The sequence below is a fragment of the Perca fluviatilis genome, chromosome 8 (genome assembly GCF_010015445.1).
Source record: "Perca fluviatilis chromosome 8, GENO_Pfluv_1.0, whole genome shotgun sequence".
Taxonomy (NCBI): domain Eukaryota; kingdom Metazoa; phylum Chordata; class Actinopteri; order Perciformes; family Percidae; genus Perca; species Perca fluviatilis.
In genome coordinates this window covers 16,167,123-16,185,134 of record NC_053119.1, presented here as the reverse complement: position 1 = coordinate 16,185,134, position 18,012 = coordinate 16,167,123, and the positions used below count along the sequence as shown (strand labels likewise).

The 18,012-nt window shown below is 37.0% G+C and overlaps 1 protein-coding gene across 5 annotated transcripts in view; it reads left to right on the top strand.

Annotated features, from left to right (window-relative positions):
* Positions 1-18,012, top strand: part of chd2 (chromodomain helicase DNA binding protein 2) — a 31,154-nt gene that overhangs the window by 2,003 nt on the left and 11,139 nt on the right. For 2 of the 5 annotated variants that reach the window (XM_039808671.1, XM_039808672.1), the window contains exons 3-15: positions 3,244-3,308; positions 3,448-3,514; positions 6,801-6,858; positions 8,270-10,174; positions 13,652-13,886; positions 14,546-14,632; positions 15,627-15,688; positions 16,145-16,267; positions 16,564-16,743; positions 17,177-17,316; positions 17,422-17,647; positions 17,742-17,842; positions 17,936-17,977. In XM_039808671.1, coding sequence (XP_039664605.1) covers positions 10,029-10,174; positions 13,652-13,886; positions 14,546-14,632; positions 15,627-15,688; positions 16,145-16,267; positions 16,564-16,743; positions 17,177-17,316; positions 17,422-17,647; positions 17,742-17,842; positions 17,936-17,977 — 1,342 coding nt within the window. In that variant the 5' untranslated portion in view covers positions 3,244-3,308; positions 3,448-3,514; positions 6,801-6,858; positions 8,270-10,028. Of the gene's footprint in view, positions 1-1,704; positions 1,883-3,243; positions 3,309-3,447; positions 3,515-6,800; positions 6,859-8,269; positions 10,175-11,678; positions 11,712-13,651; positions 13,887-14,545; positions 14,633-15,626; positions 15,689-16,144; positions 16,268-16,563; positions 16,744-17,176; positions 17,317-17,421; positions 17,648-17,741; positions 17,843-17,935; positions 17,978-18,012 lie in introns of those variants that run through there. The other 3 variants (XM_039808670.1, XM_039808673.1, XM_039808674.1) reach the window with 3 other exon arrangements.

Below are 18,012 nucleotides of genomic sequence, written 5' to 3'. Positions count from 1 at the left end.
ATCAATGGTAAATATAAAGGGCCTGTATAATAATACCTTTCCCTGCTGACTACTAACTGAAGTCTCTACTAGCCTATATTAAATGGCAACCTGTATGCTACATTAATGACACATTTGTTTAGTGTCCTAAAATAACATTGTATCAAATACAGCGGGAAAAAACCTGAACTATCCATATCAGTTAAACAGTCATTTATTTAGCTTTCCTTTTTTTTCTTTTATTCCCACCTTTTTACCTATCTCCACAATAGTAGTAACAACCTGCCTTACGTGAAACCAAATTGGTTTAAGAGAGGGTTATTATTCAATAAGCTTTGTGTTGCAACAACAGGGTCCATTAGAGTACCGATAAAAAAGCACAATTTTAGAACATTCAGGTGACTTACAAATATAAAGATAAAAGACACTACATAGGTCATTTTGGTATCTCAATAGATTTGGTTGGTAAGCAGTTCCCTGTTGAAACCAATCTAACCGTCAGTCATGGCTGTGTTCACTTCACTTGTAAGATCCAGATTTGTAATGCACTTGCAGGGCACTACTGTTGCTAGGCTGAGGATCTTTTTAAAGAAATCTTCCACTGCAGAGAGCATGCGTTGTAGTGTCAAACATCTCATTGGTCAGTGATGGGGGTGGAGTGCATACCACAGACTCCATTGACTGTCCAAGAAAGGCTGCACTGACTGAACAGCCAAAGTTTGCTAAATTTGGTTGTCCCCATTAAACGTTGTTCAAACTTTTTACAGTTAAAATAAATATGTTCAATCTAATTGATTTTGTCACAGGCAGGGCAGGCATTCATGTTCAGTCATTAGTATCCTTATTTAGAGGAGCCTTGATAAAGCAGCTTTCCAGTCTTGACTTTCAGAAGAATTGTTGGTATATGTATAAGCTTAAAAACAAAAAAATCCATCCTGTGCATGGCATATCTTACTCCAAAAATGGAGTGGTGCATGGCCTCAATCACACCCTCATTACTGTGAAATGGTGACAATTATACTATCACTATCAGGAACTGAGCCTGATGTCTGAACTACTGTATGTTGTAGGCTAAAGCATGTTCTTGATCATGTAATGACATCGCTGCACATGAAACATACTATTTTCTCCAAACTTTAAACGAGGCTTGTGTTTCTGAAGCAAGACACAGAGGTTACTACCATAGACTGTATAAACAGGTTACTACTACACATCAAATATGTGTTTTGAGGTAAAGTGTTCCGATATTGCTGATGGGAGGAAAGTCTGAAAACGGGCACACTGGACCAGTACCAAGAGAAAATGTGTTTATCTACCCCTTAGCAAACATGTTCACATATCTTCATATTTGCAGTACTATCATTTAGTATGACAAATGTATCACTGGTAAAAAAAATAAAAAATAAAGAGTTTAATCATAACAGTAGGTCACACAAAATAGTTATTTACTATAAATGTTGACGTAAATTAACGTCCAATTTAGCTTGATTTGATTGGTTTGCTGAGTAAAAAGTGTAGCTATTCCTTCATGACTAAAAACAACGTTCAAATAGTTTTCTTACGCCACCTTTGGTGTTTTAAGAAAACGTTTTCAAATGTACTAGCCTACTATAGGTTTGGGCTAAGGCAGGAAGAGTTTCGGCGGGTTAGAGCTAGCTAGATGGGGCTGGAGAGGAAGTGGAGTTTGGCTTACGTTGAGAGGAAAGTGGGCAGAGCCGCTGAAGGATATCAGCTCAGGCGGAGGCAGAGAGAACACACACAACAGAGAAGCAAGTCGTCGACAACGGAGAAGAGGAAGGGCGGAACGATGCGGCCGAAAGACCCACCAAAACGACGAAAATCGCCCAGAAATGCGACACAGACAGGGGTAGATGACGGCGGATAGACAAGGGCTGGGAAATGGGTAAGAACCTACGAGTAATCTTATATTTGTAGCTGAAAAATACGAATCGGGTGTATGGCAATATGGTGGATACAACGACAGTAAGACGCAGTGTTGTAAAAATGGCCATGATGTGCTGTCAGCGAAGAATACTGAAAACGATGTAGAAAGTGTAAAATATCTTTAATTGTGTTTTAGTTGATGGAATTTGCATGTTTGGTAGCTCTGCTTCGTGTTAACTAAGTTAATATTTAGACAAACACATTTGTTCTCGACTTGTTGGGAGTTATTTCATCCTACGCATTTAAAATTTGCTTTGTCCTTGAAAGGGCAAATGCCCTTGTATGAATTTACTCGACAAAAACATCAAGTATAAGCAGATGTTTCGTCTTTTAAATGTTGTATTGAGAATGATTGGCATCAACACAACAAACTGGAGCATTTTTTTGTTTCTTTTCAGTATATTAGTTTTTTTGAGGTTTTTCATCGAATTGTAAATCAAAAGAATATTTAAAAATCGATAATTTTTCACATTATCTTACCACATAGTGTACAGATGTAGTTACTAACTATATTTAAGTAAGTGTTAGATGCTTAATACTAATTAATTAAAAATAGTTTAAATAAATTGTAACAATTGTCTAAGTGCTCAAAATATGAATATTGACTGCAATTCTTCCATTGTAGACACTCTACATAAACTATACTTTATTTGTTTGCCAAAAAATAGGTAATAAAAGCTTAGACTTCGAAATACAAAATAGGGTGTTGGCTTTTAACCCTTTCAGGCACTGAATGGAGAATTAACTTAAATATGTACATTAATTTAGTTTGCCATTTACATTACACCTGCAAGACATGTGAAGAAATATTTTGTTAGAAAGCCTCACTATTAGTAATTGAATTTGAGAAAACAAAATACTGTATTAAAATTAAATAAATAAATTAATCTTAATATCACATTAGTATGGACAAGGTTGTGGATGTCCACACATGAAGGCAAGTACTACACATAATAAAACAGATTACAGTATTTCATAATATAGTTCTATCTTAAGCTATATTGTTAAATCCAAAGGATTAGTACCACCCTGCACGTAACAAAATGTCTTCTCAAAGCTATTCTGAATAGGATGTTACTGTTGAAGGCTCATTTAATTCCATGTTGAGCCACCAAGACAAAGATGAAACCTTTTCCCTACTAAATATGCTACCACTTATTGACGATTTTCTTAATGTTAATGAGCTGTGAAACATTCTCAAATCTTTAAAATATCTTAAAACAAATAGCCTATTCTTTTCCAGTTTGTATGCCAACGTAAATTGCAATTTTCTTAATTGTGACTACAAAAATGATCATACTCTTGTTTTGTATTTTGCAGGAATTCCCTTGATGTTTTACGAATTGCGTCAAGAAGAAACAAGTTCATCTGACCCAAGCTAAATGGTATGTTTCTTTTAACCAGTCAAGGCGTAAGTGTTTGCAGACTAACTAGCTTCATTGTCTTTACTGCCACATACATGTAGCCAGTAGGGTGTGCTGTTGTCACATTTTCTTTCTGAACCTTTATTTTTCTATTTTAAAGGGTTGACATTTAGCCACCATGGAGTCGCAAATTGAAGGTTTCGGAGATTGCGCTGCAACAGAGATTTGTAAGTATCACTTTTTAAAGTAGATTACATGTGTGCAGAAAATTCCTTGCGTAGTATTTCTGCATTGAACTCTTCAAATTTGTCAAATTAAATTGACAGTTTTTTTTTACTGACCAAATAAACAGCAGAGTGAACAGTGTATTCTTTCACTTCTGTGTGTGTCATTATTAGCAAATACCTCTTGAAGTTGTGTTTAATGTAGTTTCTATGCATTATAGCGGTTAATTCTGACTGAAAGTGGCCTAATGACGATGTTGTCGTGTTTGAAGGTAGGACAGTTCTGCCCCCTAGTGTATAATGTGGCAAGGACATACAGATCAATAAAAAATGCGTACGTGATCAAACACCTGACTCTAGGAGAGACATTTCATGTTTTTTTTAAAATAGTATGTAAATTCAACTCAAATTGTAGAGTACTACTAAAATAGTTAAATAGACAGTTAAGTATACTGCTGAAACGTAATTAAAATCATAGGATGTGCACAGAAGTTGTCTTCAACGTTAGCCTCTTTCGCAAGCTTTTTTGAATATTCAAAGTGTTGAAATAGTTTTTAGAGTTAACAAATAAACATTTAAAGTGATTCCTTTATGTATTGGATTTTAATAAAAGTTCAGTTATTTAAAAAATGTTTTGTATTACTTATATATTGTTTAAAAATAACATTCAGGTTTGTAATAGGTTCATAACTGTCTTCTGACTAGCTCACTAACCCCCATGAAGCATTTAAAATCATTATTCATTTTTGTCTAAACATGTCCCATGTAATAAAAAAACCGCGTTAGTCACATTGCACTCGGTCATATTTAGAACAGACATTTTAAAACACTAACTGGCTCCTAGTAGGGTTGCACAATGAATCTAATAATCAACATTAAATGAACAGGATTGACTTCAATATTGACGTTTTAAAATGTGTGCTTCGCTCACAGAAAAACTAAATATAAAAACAAAGTACTTTCTAAACTACCCGTCAGCCACCAGGGGGCGATAAAGATGTTCTGGCATCACTTTTGGTGAGCTGTCATGCCGCTGTGCATGCACCCTGTAGTGGCTGCCTGTGAAAAATTTTCTTGAATGACTACAAAACACTACAAAGTCCAGTACGATAAATGCATGAAGGCCAAGAAGAATAGCCTTACTAATGTTGCCTCACTGAATCGCGATCCTTGTCCAACATCAACTCAGACCTCAATAACAGCGTCGCTGTAGCCTGACAAGCCAGACCCACATCAAGATGTTGGGTCTGGGAACTCACCATTGACAGGGCTCAATCCGAGGGGCGGGATAAACTGTTGTCTTTCAAATTCCCTCTGCACGTAATATGGATAGCGCCACAACCAGGCAGAGCAACAAAGAAGGTAGCAAAGCTAGTTGATAGATTAAACTTTTGCCGTATCCGGTCGGCAAAACTCCCAACACATCTTCCTTTTTTAAGAATGATTTATGTGCCGTTCTTTGTTCTTTTCTCAAAGAAAAGCTTAACTCCAAGTCTTCCAGAAGATCGCTGTTCCCAGCAGCAGCAGCCAAGACTGTATGGCTGCAGCAGCCATAAGCCCATCAACTGACTCTATACACAATGTGATTGGCCTGACCAGAATTTGGTTTTTCCAGCTCGCAAGCCAACGGAGAGTGCCTAGACCCCCAGGCTGCAAAAAATTTGCTGCCGCTAGGGTGCGTCTAGATTTCTAGGCTAGCGTCGCTGTACAGTGGGTCACCATATCCATCCTGCTCCATAAGACAGACTGAAATAACAAATGCAGTTGCATTCCATTTGGTCAAAGATATGGGTCCTTAAAGTTAATTAATCGTAATAAGTAAAAGTGATCTCAATATTAATCATCAAATAATCGTTATCATTTTGGCTATTATCGTGCAGCCCTAGCTCCAAGGCAACAAGTGAGTTTGGATTTTTGATCCCAAAAGATCCGATCACGCTTCAATTTCCGCAGTGCGAAGATACTGGCCATTCAGACTCTTAGTACAAATCAGCTCGGGAGAATAATGCTAACATCGCTCATACTGCCGTATCTGTCAGTAGTTTGACAACCTGTACAACATCCCAAATTTGATTACATTTACAGTTTTGATAACTTGTTAGTTGCCAAACTAGTGGCATTTTGCAAGGGTAATTGTAAAAGAACTATTGGGTATACAGTTTCACTCTAGAAATTCAATTTAATTATGACCTGTAGAGGGCATCATACAATTAATTTCATTAATAGCTATTTGCTCAACATAAATTTAATATTAGGTGCCATGAGGTGCATTTGATCTGTGTTGTTCATCATTTCCTCATCCTCATCATTCCGCCAGTATTTTTGGTTTGACACCTGAAGAAAAAAAAAAATCTTTGACAACCCCAAAATTTCAGCCTAATGCTGCCATTATTAGAGGCTGTGATGATATTTTTTTGCCAAAATGGCATTGCAGAAACTTTTGTATGTGAATGTTAGGAAAAGGCACATTTTAAAACCGAAAAAAAAGTCTTAACTTGCAACATAAAACAACAACAATTTCTTGTGATAAGGGATGCATTGATAAGGAATCTCTGAAACAATAATCGTAATTTATTAAATATTTTCCATGGACATTGCGTAACTAAATAATGACAGCAAGCCGCTCTTAGCCTAGAAAAGCAATTTTTCAAATTTTTTAAGTGTAACAAATGGCTGTGTAAACTAAAAAAAGCCTAAAGAACCTCAAATCAAAACCATACAGTTAGCAATATGAATTGCTTAATTTGAGACTTTGACTTTTAGTAGATTTTAAAATAAAAAAAATGTTGCAGTCAGTTGACAACTCTGAGATACATGAGTTTCCCAGGAGCACATAAATGCACCACACAGGACAAGAACTGTCAACGGACTCAGTGACGTGTTTGGTTCACGTCTGCACAAGCCCTAGTTGACAATACCGGGTGCTTTACTGATTATGTACTACAGGCATAGCTTTTTCGGTTATTAAAAACCAGAAACCGTAGCTTGCCTGGAAATGAAATTCCAGCACAAACATTTTTCGTATAGAACATCAGCTATTAACCAATAGTTGTTGTTACAGTTAAGGTTGGCGAGAATTGTGTATTTTCTTCAAAGTCAAATGACTGTATGCTGGAAAATGCCGGGTTTTTTTGACAATCATCTATATATCTATGTCAATTACAATTAATGTTTAAAATCAGAAGATCCAAATGCCAGGTCCACTTATTTACTATTTATGTGTGAATGTGATGTTGATATGGGTATACAAATATCATGTATCATTCATTGTTTGTCATATTTTCCACAGCGGAGGAATGAGACCGGTGTGAAGATTTTCGAATTTTGAAGAAAAAGAAGACAGCTCTGTAAGTTTTCCATGTTTGACATGAGTATTTATTCACATGGCATACTGAGCTTATTAATATAATCGATAGAAAATATGACTTTCTAGGGATTATAGGTTACCTATATCTTATTAAGATTGGTTGAGGATAACTCACTCCTATTAAAGCATACCCTACATTTATCTGGAATGTATTGCTGCCATTCACTTTTAGTTCTAAAGGCTAGCAAAATACCTAGGTGTTAGCAGGTAGGGTGCATAAACAAGGGTTGCGTTTGTAAATGTAACTCTATCGTAATACATGTGTAACAATTCTCATAAAGGTCGCTACTCTTATTATTGATTATTATAAGCTATTTTTACTGTGGCTTTATGTGGACATTGGCTGCGATGCTAACCCATTTCTCCAGAGTTTGTATATTCTCAGCTTTTGCTTAAATCTGTATTGGTTTATCGCCTAAAGTTGAAAACATGATAAAACATGGCCGATACAATGTCACAACTTTTTTTACTGTCATATTTCAACACTTCTGACTCGGCTACTAGGGACATTAGTTTTAGATATCTGAAAACTGATTGTTTAAAGGGTTGCTTTAATAATTATTGGATGCTCTTTACGTTGTCCATCTGTTGGTTGATCGTGTATTGGCTTTCATGACTTGGGTAAACATTTTGTCAATTTAGGCAATGGATCTTAATTTGCATACTGCATTGTTCGCTCACATGCCAGTGTTTTGTTGATCGTAATTTGTTTGAACATCACTGTTAAGTTCATGCAAAACATGTTGTGAAACAGGCTAACTCAAAAATCATCATACCCTGGTGGTCAGTTGATAAATGTTTCTGCAAATAATTGTAGCATTTACTTAACTCAGACTTCATTATGTTGATTACTTCAAATCTACCAAACAAGATATAAATTCAGAGCCTAAGAACAATTTACAGTATAGCTTGTTGCACTTCATACTGTATAACTTAGTACCAAGAATTCTTATGTGTGAGATTCTGCCAAAATCTTTTCATGTGATGCAAACAATGTTGTATTGAATGTCTTACTGGAATTTGGCTGTAGTATTTCAACAGCTTTGATCCTTGGAACAGTTATGTCGATTAATTGCGAACACCCTCCCCCCCCCCATCTGTAGTTAGCATTCTTTCGATATAATGACTTTTAATTACAATGCGAAAAGCAATTTTGTTTAAAAAAATAAAAGTAACTGTACTTGCACAAACTCATTTTAGAATAGCACGCACTTCCGCAATGCTAGCTAACGCAACTTAAAGCTAGCCATCCATGTATGTTACTGAACTATCTTAATTTTAGTCTCGTTTAGCATGCCTTCTTTAACTACTGGAATATTTAAACTGAATAATTACTCATTTCAGTTGCACTATGGGCTTACAACTTTTCCTTCTTTTTTTATCCTATCAAGACGCCATTCAACTGGATATTGCTGAGGTGGAGACAGCGTTGTTTAACGTGAAGATGGCAAAGTGGTTTGGCAGTTAGCCACATTTTGACAAGATGAAACTTTTTTTCTGACTGTACTTTCACGATGGATTTTTTTTTTTTTACGACTGTGGACGCTGGAACACCGTTGCTGGCTGTACAGCGGACTTGAAAAAGTACACTGTTTTTGGAAACAAAAACCAGCCTTTGTACATTTGATATTCAAATGTTGTTTTTTAAATAAAGTGTATCTCGTATTTTTTTTTTCCTGGCATTGTTTCTTTAGCTAATTTCCAGAAAATTACAAGAGGATATTTGGCGTATTATTTTGATAATGTTGAAGTCCATTAGCTCGGCTGTTGGTTTTAAATATTTCAGCTAATCCGTACAACAAATTCATTTGGTTAGCACTGACTTTGTGTCACTATACGTCAAGGTTTGACCACATCATTTATAAGCTAGCATAGTTTACGGTAAACTTCGTACTGGGTTGATGAATCTCCTGATGTAATGCTCTCTTTTTCGGGTGTTCTACAAAGAATATTATCGCTGGATTGGTGAGATAAAGGAAAAGGGGTAATACATTAATGAATTAAAACAGTTGAATACACAAATTTTTGTAAGGTACGTTGCAAGTAGTTAAGATTTTGGTCTTAACAAAAATGGTTTCCAAAGACTTTCTAAAATGGCTCCTGGCTGTCCTCCTTCCTGTCTGAGCAGGAAGTGATGCAATTGGTGCAACAGAACAAATATACTTTTATAAAGCCTCTTGGTATTCTTACCTTTTTTGAAGTGGGGAGTAAAGGTCTCAACTTCAAGTCTGGGGCTGAAAATAAATGTAAGTTTATATAAAAGCAAATTTTAAACCTAATAAAAGGGGTGGGACTTAAACATCACCTGAGTGTGGGGTAAATGGAAATAACGTCAATCAAAGGCAAAGCTTTCAGAGCTAGGAAGGAGCTCTAGATGGCGGCTGAGCCTTGGGAAGGGTGCCATGGGCTTTCGTCAGACCGTTTCTCCTGCCCGTTTTTCGACCGCGACCGCTTGCTTTTGACTAAAATTTAAGTTCTGTGATCGTACGATAGGTGTTTTATTAAGAAAATAGGCGTTTTGCGAGGTTTTTGGGCTGATTTTTCGAGTTGTACGAGCCGTCTGTGCTGAGGGAGTGCTTGTCGTTGTTTTCCATACTGGTCTCTGGCAGCCATGGCGCGCCTCCATTTTTAGTGTGCTGCTCTCCTCTGTCGCTCAGAGTCTGACAGCAGATGAAGACTTTTAAAGGCCTATAATGTTTTCGAAACAAGGCTCTTTTTTGTAATTTAGCGTCACGTTATTATTTTTACAGTTTATTTTTATTCGACTCGGATAGAAGGCTGTGATAGATCGAACGTGAATCTAATAGTTCTTTTGTAGGTTACCACATTTCTTCACATTGAATTGGTCTGTTTACATTGTGTAGTGCATCATTTACTAATTTTCTCATCCTTAAATCTTATTTTTCTAACCCTTCATGCGATGACGCAGTTGGAATTAATTGCATGCGGCTTGATCCGTGGACTATAACGACATACGTTGGATATTTAACGTATTGTAGCAGCACCTGTCATTTTCCTTAGATATATTTTAAATCAGCGATGTAAATAATGATACTCAAATCCTTCGATTTAATGCCTTTTTTCATAACTCGTGTCGCACCTCCTGGATTTTAACTGCCACCTGAGCAAAGGCAATCTTGTGGGACTTGTATGATAGTTCACGCTTCCTCTAACTTTTTGACAGTAAATTCCAGGACAAAAGACCATCCTATTACAGATTTTCAGGATACTATCATGATGAAGAATAAAACTAAAAAACAAGAGGATGAAGGATCGACTCAAAGCAACGCATCAAGGTACGATCCTTATATTTACTTTTTTTTTTGTACCTTTTCCATATCTGGTGTGATTGTTTACCTTGTCAAGCATGGTTGATCACCTGTGTATACATTTGCGACGTGGTTTTGAAGAAGTGCACCACTGTCATGAATGACCTTGCTATTGTTTAATAGCCACACCCTGATTTTCCTACCATTTCTTTCACTCAAAACTGAGGTTTCAGGCCTGTGTTCAGACATCATTGCCCTCAAGATGTATGTGTTAAGACCACAACAAAACTCATTTGTCCTGTATTATGTTGCTAATTTGTCACAAATGTTTCATGTTCTGTCGCTATAATGTAATGACCTTGTCTAACTAACGTTAGTTGGTACTGCATTGCACCATTTTATCAACGTTGTTGCTTGGTTTTTATTTATTTCAGAAACATTGTATTGCTTTGGTGTTGCTTATGGTCATTAGTATATCCAGTCTTTTAGATTTCTTATAACATACTTTTGTCGTTAGTTCTTTGACCTTAAATCAGGTTGCATGTGGCTTCAATATAAATGTTTATATCAATCTGTAAGCTTTTATCTGGACCTGTATTTAAAGTTTTGACCAAGTTATGAAGTTTTAGGAAATCCAAGTTTGCTTATTCAAGTCCTTCATCCCAGATATTTTAATGCCTTGTACATAATCTTGTTTGCTTTAGATGAATAGCTAAACTCAAAACTACTACTTGTTTTGTGACGCTGTCAGTGTTGACATCCTTACGTAACATACCCTTTTAACCTCCAACTCTTTGATTTCAGGTGAATGCAGTTTTTACTTTTGTTTTGTGGGCTTTTTTGCAATGTGACAGTTTCAATTTGGCATGTTTGTCTTTACACACAATGATTGTTTAGTATTATTGTTATTAGAATTATTGAATGATTGCTTTCACTTGTCAAGCAACATATTTTATACATTGGTGGCATCTTTCCTATACATCCACTGTCATTTTTAAGTATCAAGTTTAGAAGACACTTTTTGTATTATTAACCTAATGGATATTGATGGTGTTAGTTGAAGCATCTGTCTTGAACATGTTTGATGCTTGTGAATGTTTTTTAAATCTGGCTTTATCTGTATTACTTGTCAGGTAGATTATATTTAAAGGCCTACAGCCAGAAGGGTTGACACTTAAACATTATATTTCTTTAACAATATTGTCTGCTGTTCTTTTTTAGAAAGATGGTAAATATTTGCAAACTGTATCTATCATCCTCAGGTATCTGAATCTTCAAATATAAAAACAAGTGGAAACACTACTTTATTTTCATCAATAAAGATGGTTTTTAAAACTAATATCAGGTGCATTTGCATGGTGTCAGAACAATGCAGAATTCAGGAATCGCACAAGTGACTAGCCATTTTTTTAAAAGATGTTTGTATTTAGTTCATAAATAATATGGCCCAACGTAAGTTTTTAGTGTTAGAATTGCTGCCATGTTTTACAAAAATGTGCAGCCTGATCACAATAGACTGTTGTGTTTTTAGATAAAGACACAGAAGTTTGGATACTAAATGCAGGTAATCACCCTCACAGCCTTTTACTGACTGTACACTGCAGCAGGTTACATCACAATTGTAGTTTCTCTGTGTGATCTTGTGGCAGCCATTTTAGTATTTTCAGCTGTGTGTGAAATATGTCTTCTGCTACTGATGACAACCTAACTTTTTCATACTGATAGATGAGCACTGTGGGCATGCACAGTAGCAGAAAGAGCAGCAGGAAATCTGGTGACTTAATGTAAAATTATATCTTACTCAAGTACTATATAAATGCTTTCCTGAGTCACAAAATGGCCCTTGCTTTGTGTGCCCAGCTTGCTCACTTATCTATTAAAACTGAGCTCAGAACTACATGGAGGAGGAACAGGAAGAGTTCATGAATTGGAAGGCCTGCACACTGCTCTATTATAGGCTAGATCTACGCCTAGCAACACGCCAGCCAATAATTTGAGATTATGCCCATGTCCCGCCCACTTTTGACCTTATTTAAAGCGGAAGGAGCCATGCGCTTCCGAGTTCGGTCATTGAGGCTGCTCGGCCGGCTACCTTACCTGCTCGTGTTGCAGGCTGTGAAATGTAATCCTATTTACATTAACACTAGTTAGATATTAATCATTTAGTTCCAACAATTTACTTCATGTTCCTCTTCAGTATTATTCCCATAGTTTTATAAATGTCAGAATACAGATGTGGTCATTCTTTAAAGAGTAAGGCAAATATAAATCCTTTGTTTTATCAAAACACCCACCCAATACATTAAATGACGATTTAAGCCTGTATACTAATTTCAAACTTTTAAGACACAAAGGTATGTCTGTCCAAAGCGATCCATGTAGGGCAATGATTCCTACAGATTTATTCTCAGTGAGTGCAGCGCCCCCATGTGCCCTGACGAGGTACTGCAGGCAGGGAAACCCAGACAGGAGAGGTCGCCATCATATTAATGTATTGTCATCTCCAAATATCAGCTAAGGTCTATTGAAATGGTGCAATAACAAAAAATATACTTTTGTATCAAAATGTAACTTAGTTGCATTAGGATATGCCCCTGTGACATGTAGCATATCATCTTGTTTTCAAAGGTCCCAAAACCATTTAATGCTCCTTGTTTGCAGTTTTTCTTTTCCTGAATAAATTACATGCGACAGTGGTTATCAGCTAGGGGGTTTCGACCTCTAAAGGTGACCCAAGATAAATCTAAGGAGTCATTTGTTCAGCTTTATTTTTTTAAAGAAACTTCTTTTACATACAATTTCTCTGATGTCATTTTTTCCTTTGAAACACTGAATAACTTCATCTCTTCAGGCCTTTACAATCCTTCAAATGGAACTATCTGGGAAGAACAAAAATCACAATTTTGCTAAATTGCTCACAACTCATTGCCAACTAAAGCCATAACCTGTGATGTGAGGTCACAGGTAGACATTGCTTCAATTTAAGGAGTCATAAGCTAAAATGGTTAAATCAAGTTTATTGAGAATATGAATTGGGCTAGTTAGTGTTCACTGTGTTAATACTTTTTTGTTCCACTGGATTATTTTACTGCTATGCATCTATGTCACAAGTAATTGCAGGTTAGCAGAGAGGAAAGATTAGTAACAAGTTTTAGTTATGAAATCACGTCTTACAATTTTCTAAATGACTAAGAGGATTTGTGTGCCTTAGAGGGAATGAGTTATTATAAGACTGACTTAGGAACATGCTGCATGATATAATTAGGTTTATGTTTCCTATTGGCTGATAGTCCCAATTTACTCATGCCATCAAGCTCTTGTAGTTTCTCCATGTCGTAGTGAGAGTGTGTGCACTTTGAGTTTGAATTTCAAGACATTTTTAAGTTTCCACAACTCCACTCACGTTTTGTCATGTTGTGTTGTTGGGTGTACAGAATTATGTAAAACAGAGCTCAACATTTTCACTGCGGAATCGAAAGAATGAACATGTTCTTGTTCCTGTAGCAATTCAGCCTCAGAGGAATCCAACAGATCTGCGTCAGAGTCTGGGAGTCAGTCAGAGAGCGAGCATGGCAGCGAGCAGAGGAGATCCCACAATTCTGAGTCAAACAGCTCCTCAGAGTCAGAGAGTCACTCAGAGTCGGAGAGCGGCTCTGCAGGGTCCAAATCACAGCAAACCACAGCCGAAGTGAAAGACAAACCAGTTAAAAAGAAGGAGCGTCTGGCTGATGTGAAGAAGGTAAACGTCACTGAACTCTAGAGAGGTCCTAAGTCTTCTGTGGCAACTTACTGTTTTAAAAGCAGATTAAGGTTCCTGTCCTCTATTAGTGGAGACTAAGTTAACTATTTTTGTGTAATCAGGCTCTTAATGCGATTATGAAGGTTTGACATGCAGGACAGTAGTTGCAGGCTAAGTTTTACTTTAGCCATATTGTCTTTGTGTCTATGGTACACTAGTGTCCCAGTTCCATACTACATCCTAAGCAGGTTTTGAGTATGTAGTGTTCACAATAAAAAGGTGACAAAAAGTATACTCAAAATAGTAAGTATACATTCTACAAAAAATACTTGACTTTTAAATGTGCTGTTGATGTACACTATTGTCCCATAATGCAGTGCACAAAGGGAGATGAAGTACTACTCAGCTATTAGGTAGCATGTGGTGGTAATAGCTACAGAATTTTCTTTTACATTTTAATCAAAACGCATGCAGTTTTGATTGACCTTCATCAGCACACACGTTTCATATAATGAATAAGATACTGAAAATATCATTATTTGCACCCTGATAGCATATATTTACAAAATAGAATGCAGAATGGAATTGGGACATATTATATTTGTATTGTGATAGAGAAAGTCAGCGGCTCTCTGATAGCAGTCGGTCTCTGTTTACAGATGTGGGACGAACATCCAGATGTGTATGGGGTCAGGAGGTCAAATCGCAGTAGACAGGAGCCGGCTCGTTTAAACATTGGAGCTGGGGTAAGCAGATGTGAACAAAAGCTTTACAGTTTTTTTTTTTCAATTGTTATTTTTTTCAAAATATAATCACAATTATCCAAACACCACACTAAATTTGCATAATTCTATGATTGTTTGCGAAATGACACACTTCAGTCAAAACATACACACTTCAGTCAAAACATATACACATATTTGTGAAAATGCTGTTAGTTTTCATTTAACCAAGACAGTCCTCAATGATCAGACACTATTGCAGCCAGTTTCACACTGCTGTGATAAATAAAAAAAACAGGGAAATAGCATGTGCTAAAGTTTTGCCCAGACATTGTTATGTAAGGGGTAATTTAGATGACAAAAACAATAGTGACAAACTCACAACATTCTTCATGATTAGTTTGAGATATAGGGAGAATGTACACAAATAGGCCTACTATAAACTTACCAAGCACTGCACAACACTGATGCTGCAGACTGAATATTTCAAGTATTTATTTCAATACTTACAGTATTTCTTACCATAATCAGTTACAGTAATCAACCAACAACGAAATCAATGAAACCAATAAAATCTGTAGACAAATAAAAATTACTGCATGAAGTACATACACTTTGACTTTGGCAATCCGGGGCTTTGTAATGACAAGGAAGTAACCTCACAATCCTTATCTCTGTCTAAGGTGTGAAAATGTGTGTAGAGTTTTGCAAAAAGGGTGAAGCAGACATTGTGTGTAATGTTGTGCAAATCTGTGGAGGTGTTTTGCTCATTGGAGTAGACTTTTGCAAATTGTGTGGACATTTTTATTTTAGTGTGTAAAAAATCGTAAAAAACTGTAAGACAGACAATGAAACGATAGAAGATCACTTCTATTAATAAACATCTTGACCTGCCTCTGCACAAATATTTCTATTGGCATCAACAAGCCATTTGTGCCTCCTAGTGGACATTTTACAGAAGTGCTGTTACTGAAGCTCTTAAGGAAATGCTTATCGGCTTTGCTCACTGTATTTACAGGGTAGCAGTGACTCTGAGAGTGAAAGTCCCAAAAGAAAAACATCCCGAGCTAAGAAGAAAGAGTAAGTGTGATCATCTTTGGGGATTTGTTTTAATATTATTTTAATATTATTTCATTTATTTGATAGGACAGCACCATATTCTTTTAATTCTGCCATCTTGAGACACTCATACGGAACTCTTTTGTTAGCAAGCTTTTTCTTATTCAACACTCGATCCATACAGTAGTTTTGCACAATCCATATCTGTTTTTGTTGTCAGTCTTGTCGTATTGTGATCCTAATCATTTAAGCTTGTTTGTAAATGGGTATCTGTTTGTTCCCAATGGGCTCAGTTAGTTTCAGTCAGTCAGGTGATGTTCTACATTTTCATCAAATTTGATTGGTCAGATCAGCAGCTAGTCCCTGATCAAATTGTGTTTTGGTGAACACCCTAAGGCCAGTATTTGTTGAAATTAAAATTTGGTTATAGCAGTGATTGGCCTTGAGGGTGAACTTGTGGCATTTCTTTGTTGTAAGAAATATCTGGAAAGATGATGACTCAAATGATGAAGAGGAGGAGGAGGAGGAGGAGGCTTCCAACAGTACAGACAGTGAGCAGGAAGAGAAAAAAGTTAGATCCAGACGACTTCCTGCTAGAAGGTAAGAGTATAGCGAAGCCTGGCCATCAGACAGCTACCCACCTGTCATCTCCAAATCATTCCATATTGTGTGAGCAGTCCCCCTTTACTTTGTGAAGTATACACCTGAATGCCTCAGCCTGATGTTCTAAAAGGTTGTCTAAAATACATCTAGAATGTAATCAAATCATAAAACAAATATATTTCAAATTGTAGATAAATGTGGCTGCAGTTTATCAGTTGGCCAAAAGAGACCAAAATCACTGTGACGATGATCCAGGATGTTGGTGCCTAATCTCTCTTAACTGTGTTTTACAGACCTCAGACCAAATCATCAACAGCCAAAAAACAGCTGTCTCAAAAAGGCAGGAAGTCTAGGAATCAGGACTCATCTGCTGAAGAAGATGACGACGATGACGACGACGATGATGACGAGGACGACGACGAAGACACTCCAAAGAGACAGACTCGGAAAAGGGGTGCAACAAAAGTCAAAAGGTGCATTTCTGAACCCAAAGTGTTTTATATTCTCATAGATTTTTAAGATATTGTTAGTGCAAGTGTTCTGATCTATTAGACAGGGACATTTAGTTTAATTTTCTACATCCACGATGTTCCACTTCCGGGATTGCTCCGTTGCTGACGGAAGTTCTGCCGGATGTCCCTCTTTTTGGCCGTACACGTAACCGTGTACCATAACGTACACGTTCCACCAAAACAAGTTCCTTCCTGAGGCTATTTTGCAGCGGTGCCGTGGCTCTGTGCTTAGCGCCGCCCATGACGATTGTGATTGCTTTAAAGAAAAGCCAATAAACCAGAGCACGTTTTTCTTCCATCCCAGAAAGCTGTTTGGACTAGCCAGACCCTAGTCTGGCAAAGCGAGACTAGTTTTCAGGAATGCAGACTTATCCCCTGTTCTGTTGTGTTACAGTTATAAAGAGGACCAACATGACTTTGAAACGGACTCTGATGACCTGATTGAAATGACGGGGGACGCAGGCGAGGAACAGCAGGATGATGACAGTGAGACCATTGAGAAGGTTATGGACACCAGGACAGGCAAAAAAGGAGGTGAAGCATTTTCACTTGTCTCTTACTATTTTTTAAAACCACATTTCTCATTAAAATACATTTTGCAACATGTTTACAGTAAGTGTTTTTTTTTTTCTCTTCTAGCCACTGGGGCTTCCACCACTGGGTATGCTGTGCAGGAAAATGGGGACCCGAATGAAGGCTTTGACCCCGAGAATGATGAAGGGGAGACTCACTATCTGATCAAGTGGAAGGGCTGGTCCTACATCCACAACACATGGGAGAGCATGGACTCTCTGATTCAGCAAAAGGTCAAGGGACTAAAGAAACTGGACAACTACAAAAAGAAGCACGATGAGCTCAGTTCATGGTGAAAATCTTTGTCTTTACATTAGCTATTTTTTTATTAATGTTTTTTCTCAATTTTTGAGAATTTTCACACTTTATTCTGTCCCTGTTCATAGGTTGAAGAGAGCGTCCCCTGAGGATGTAGAATTTCATAACTGCCAACAGGAGCTCATATCTGATCTAAACAAGCAGTTTCAGATTATTGAGCGGATTATCGGTAAGAATTCATTATCACATGTGTTTGCTTTTGTCTGGTAGTGCTGCAGATTGTCTTTTTTTGTTGTACTAAAAATAATTCTCTTATTAACAGCAACAAAAACAGGAAAGACACCAGGCACTGCTGAATTCCCCTGTAAGTCCCTTTTCTAGTTATTCACCATCACTGTT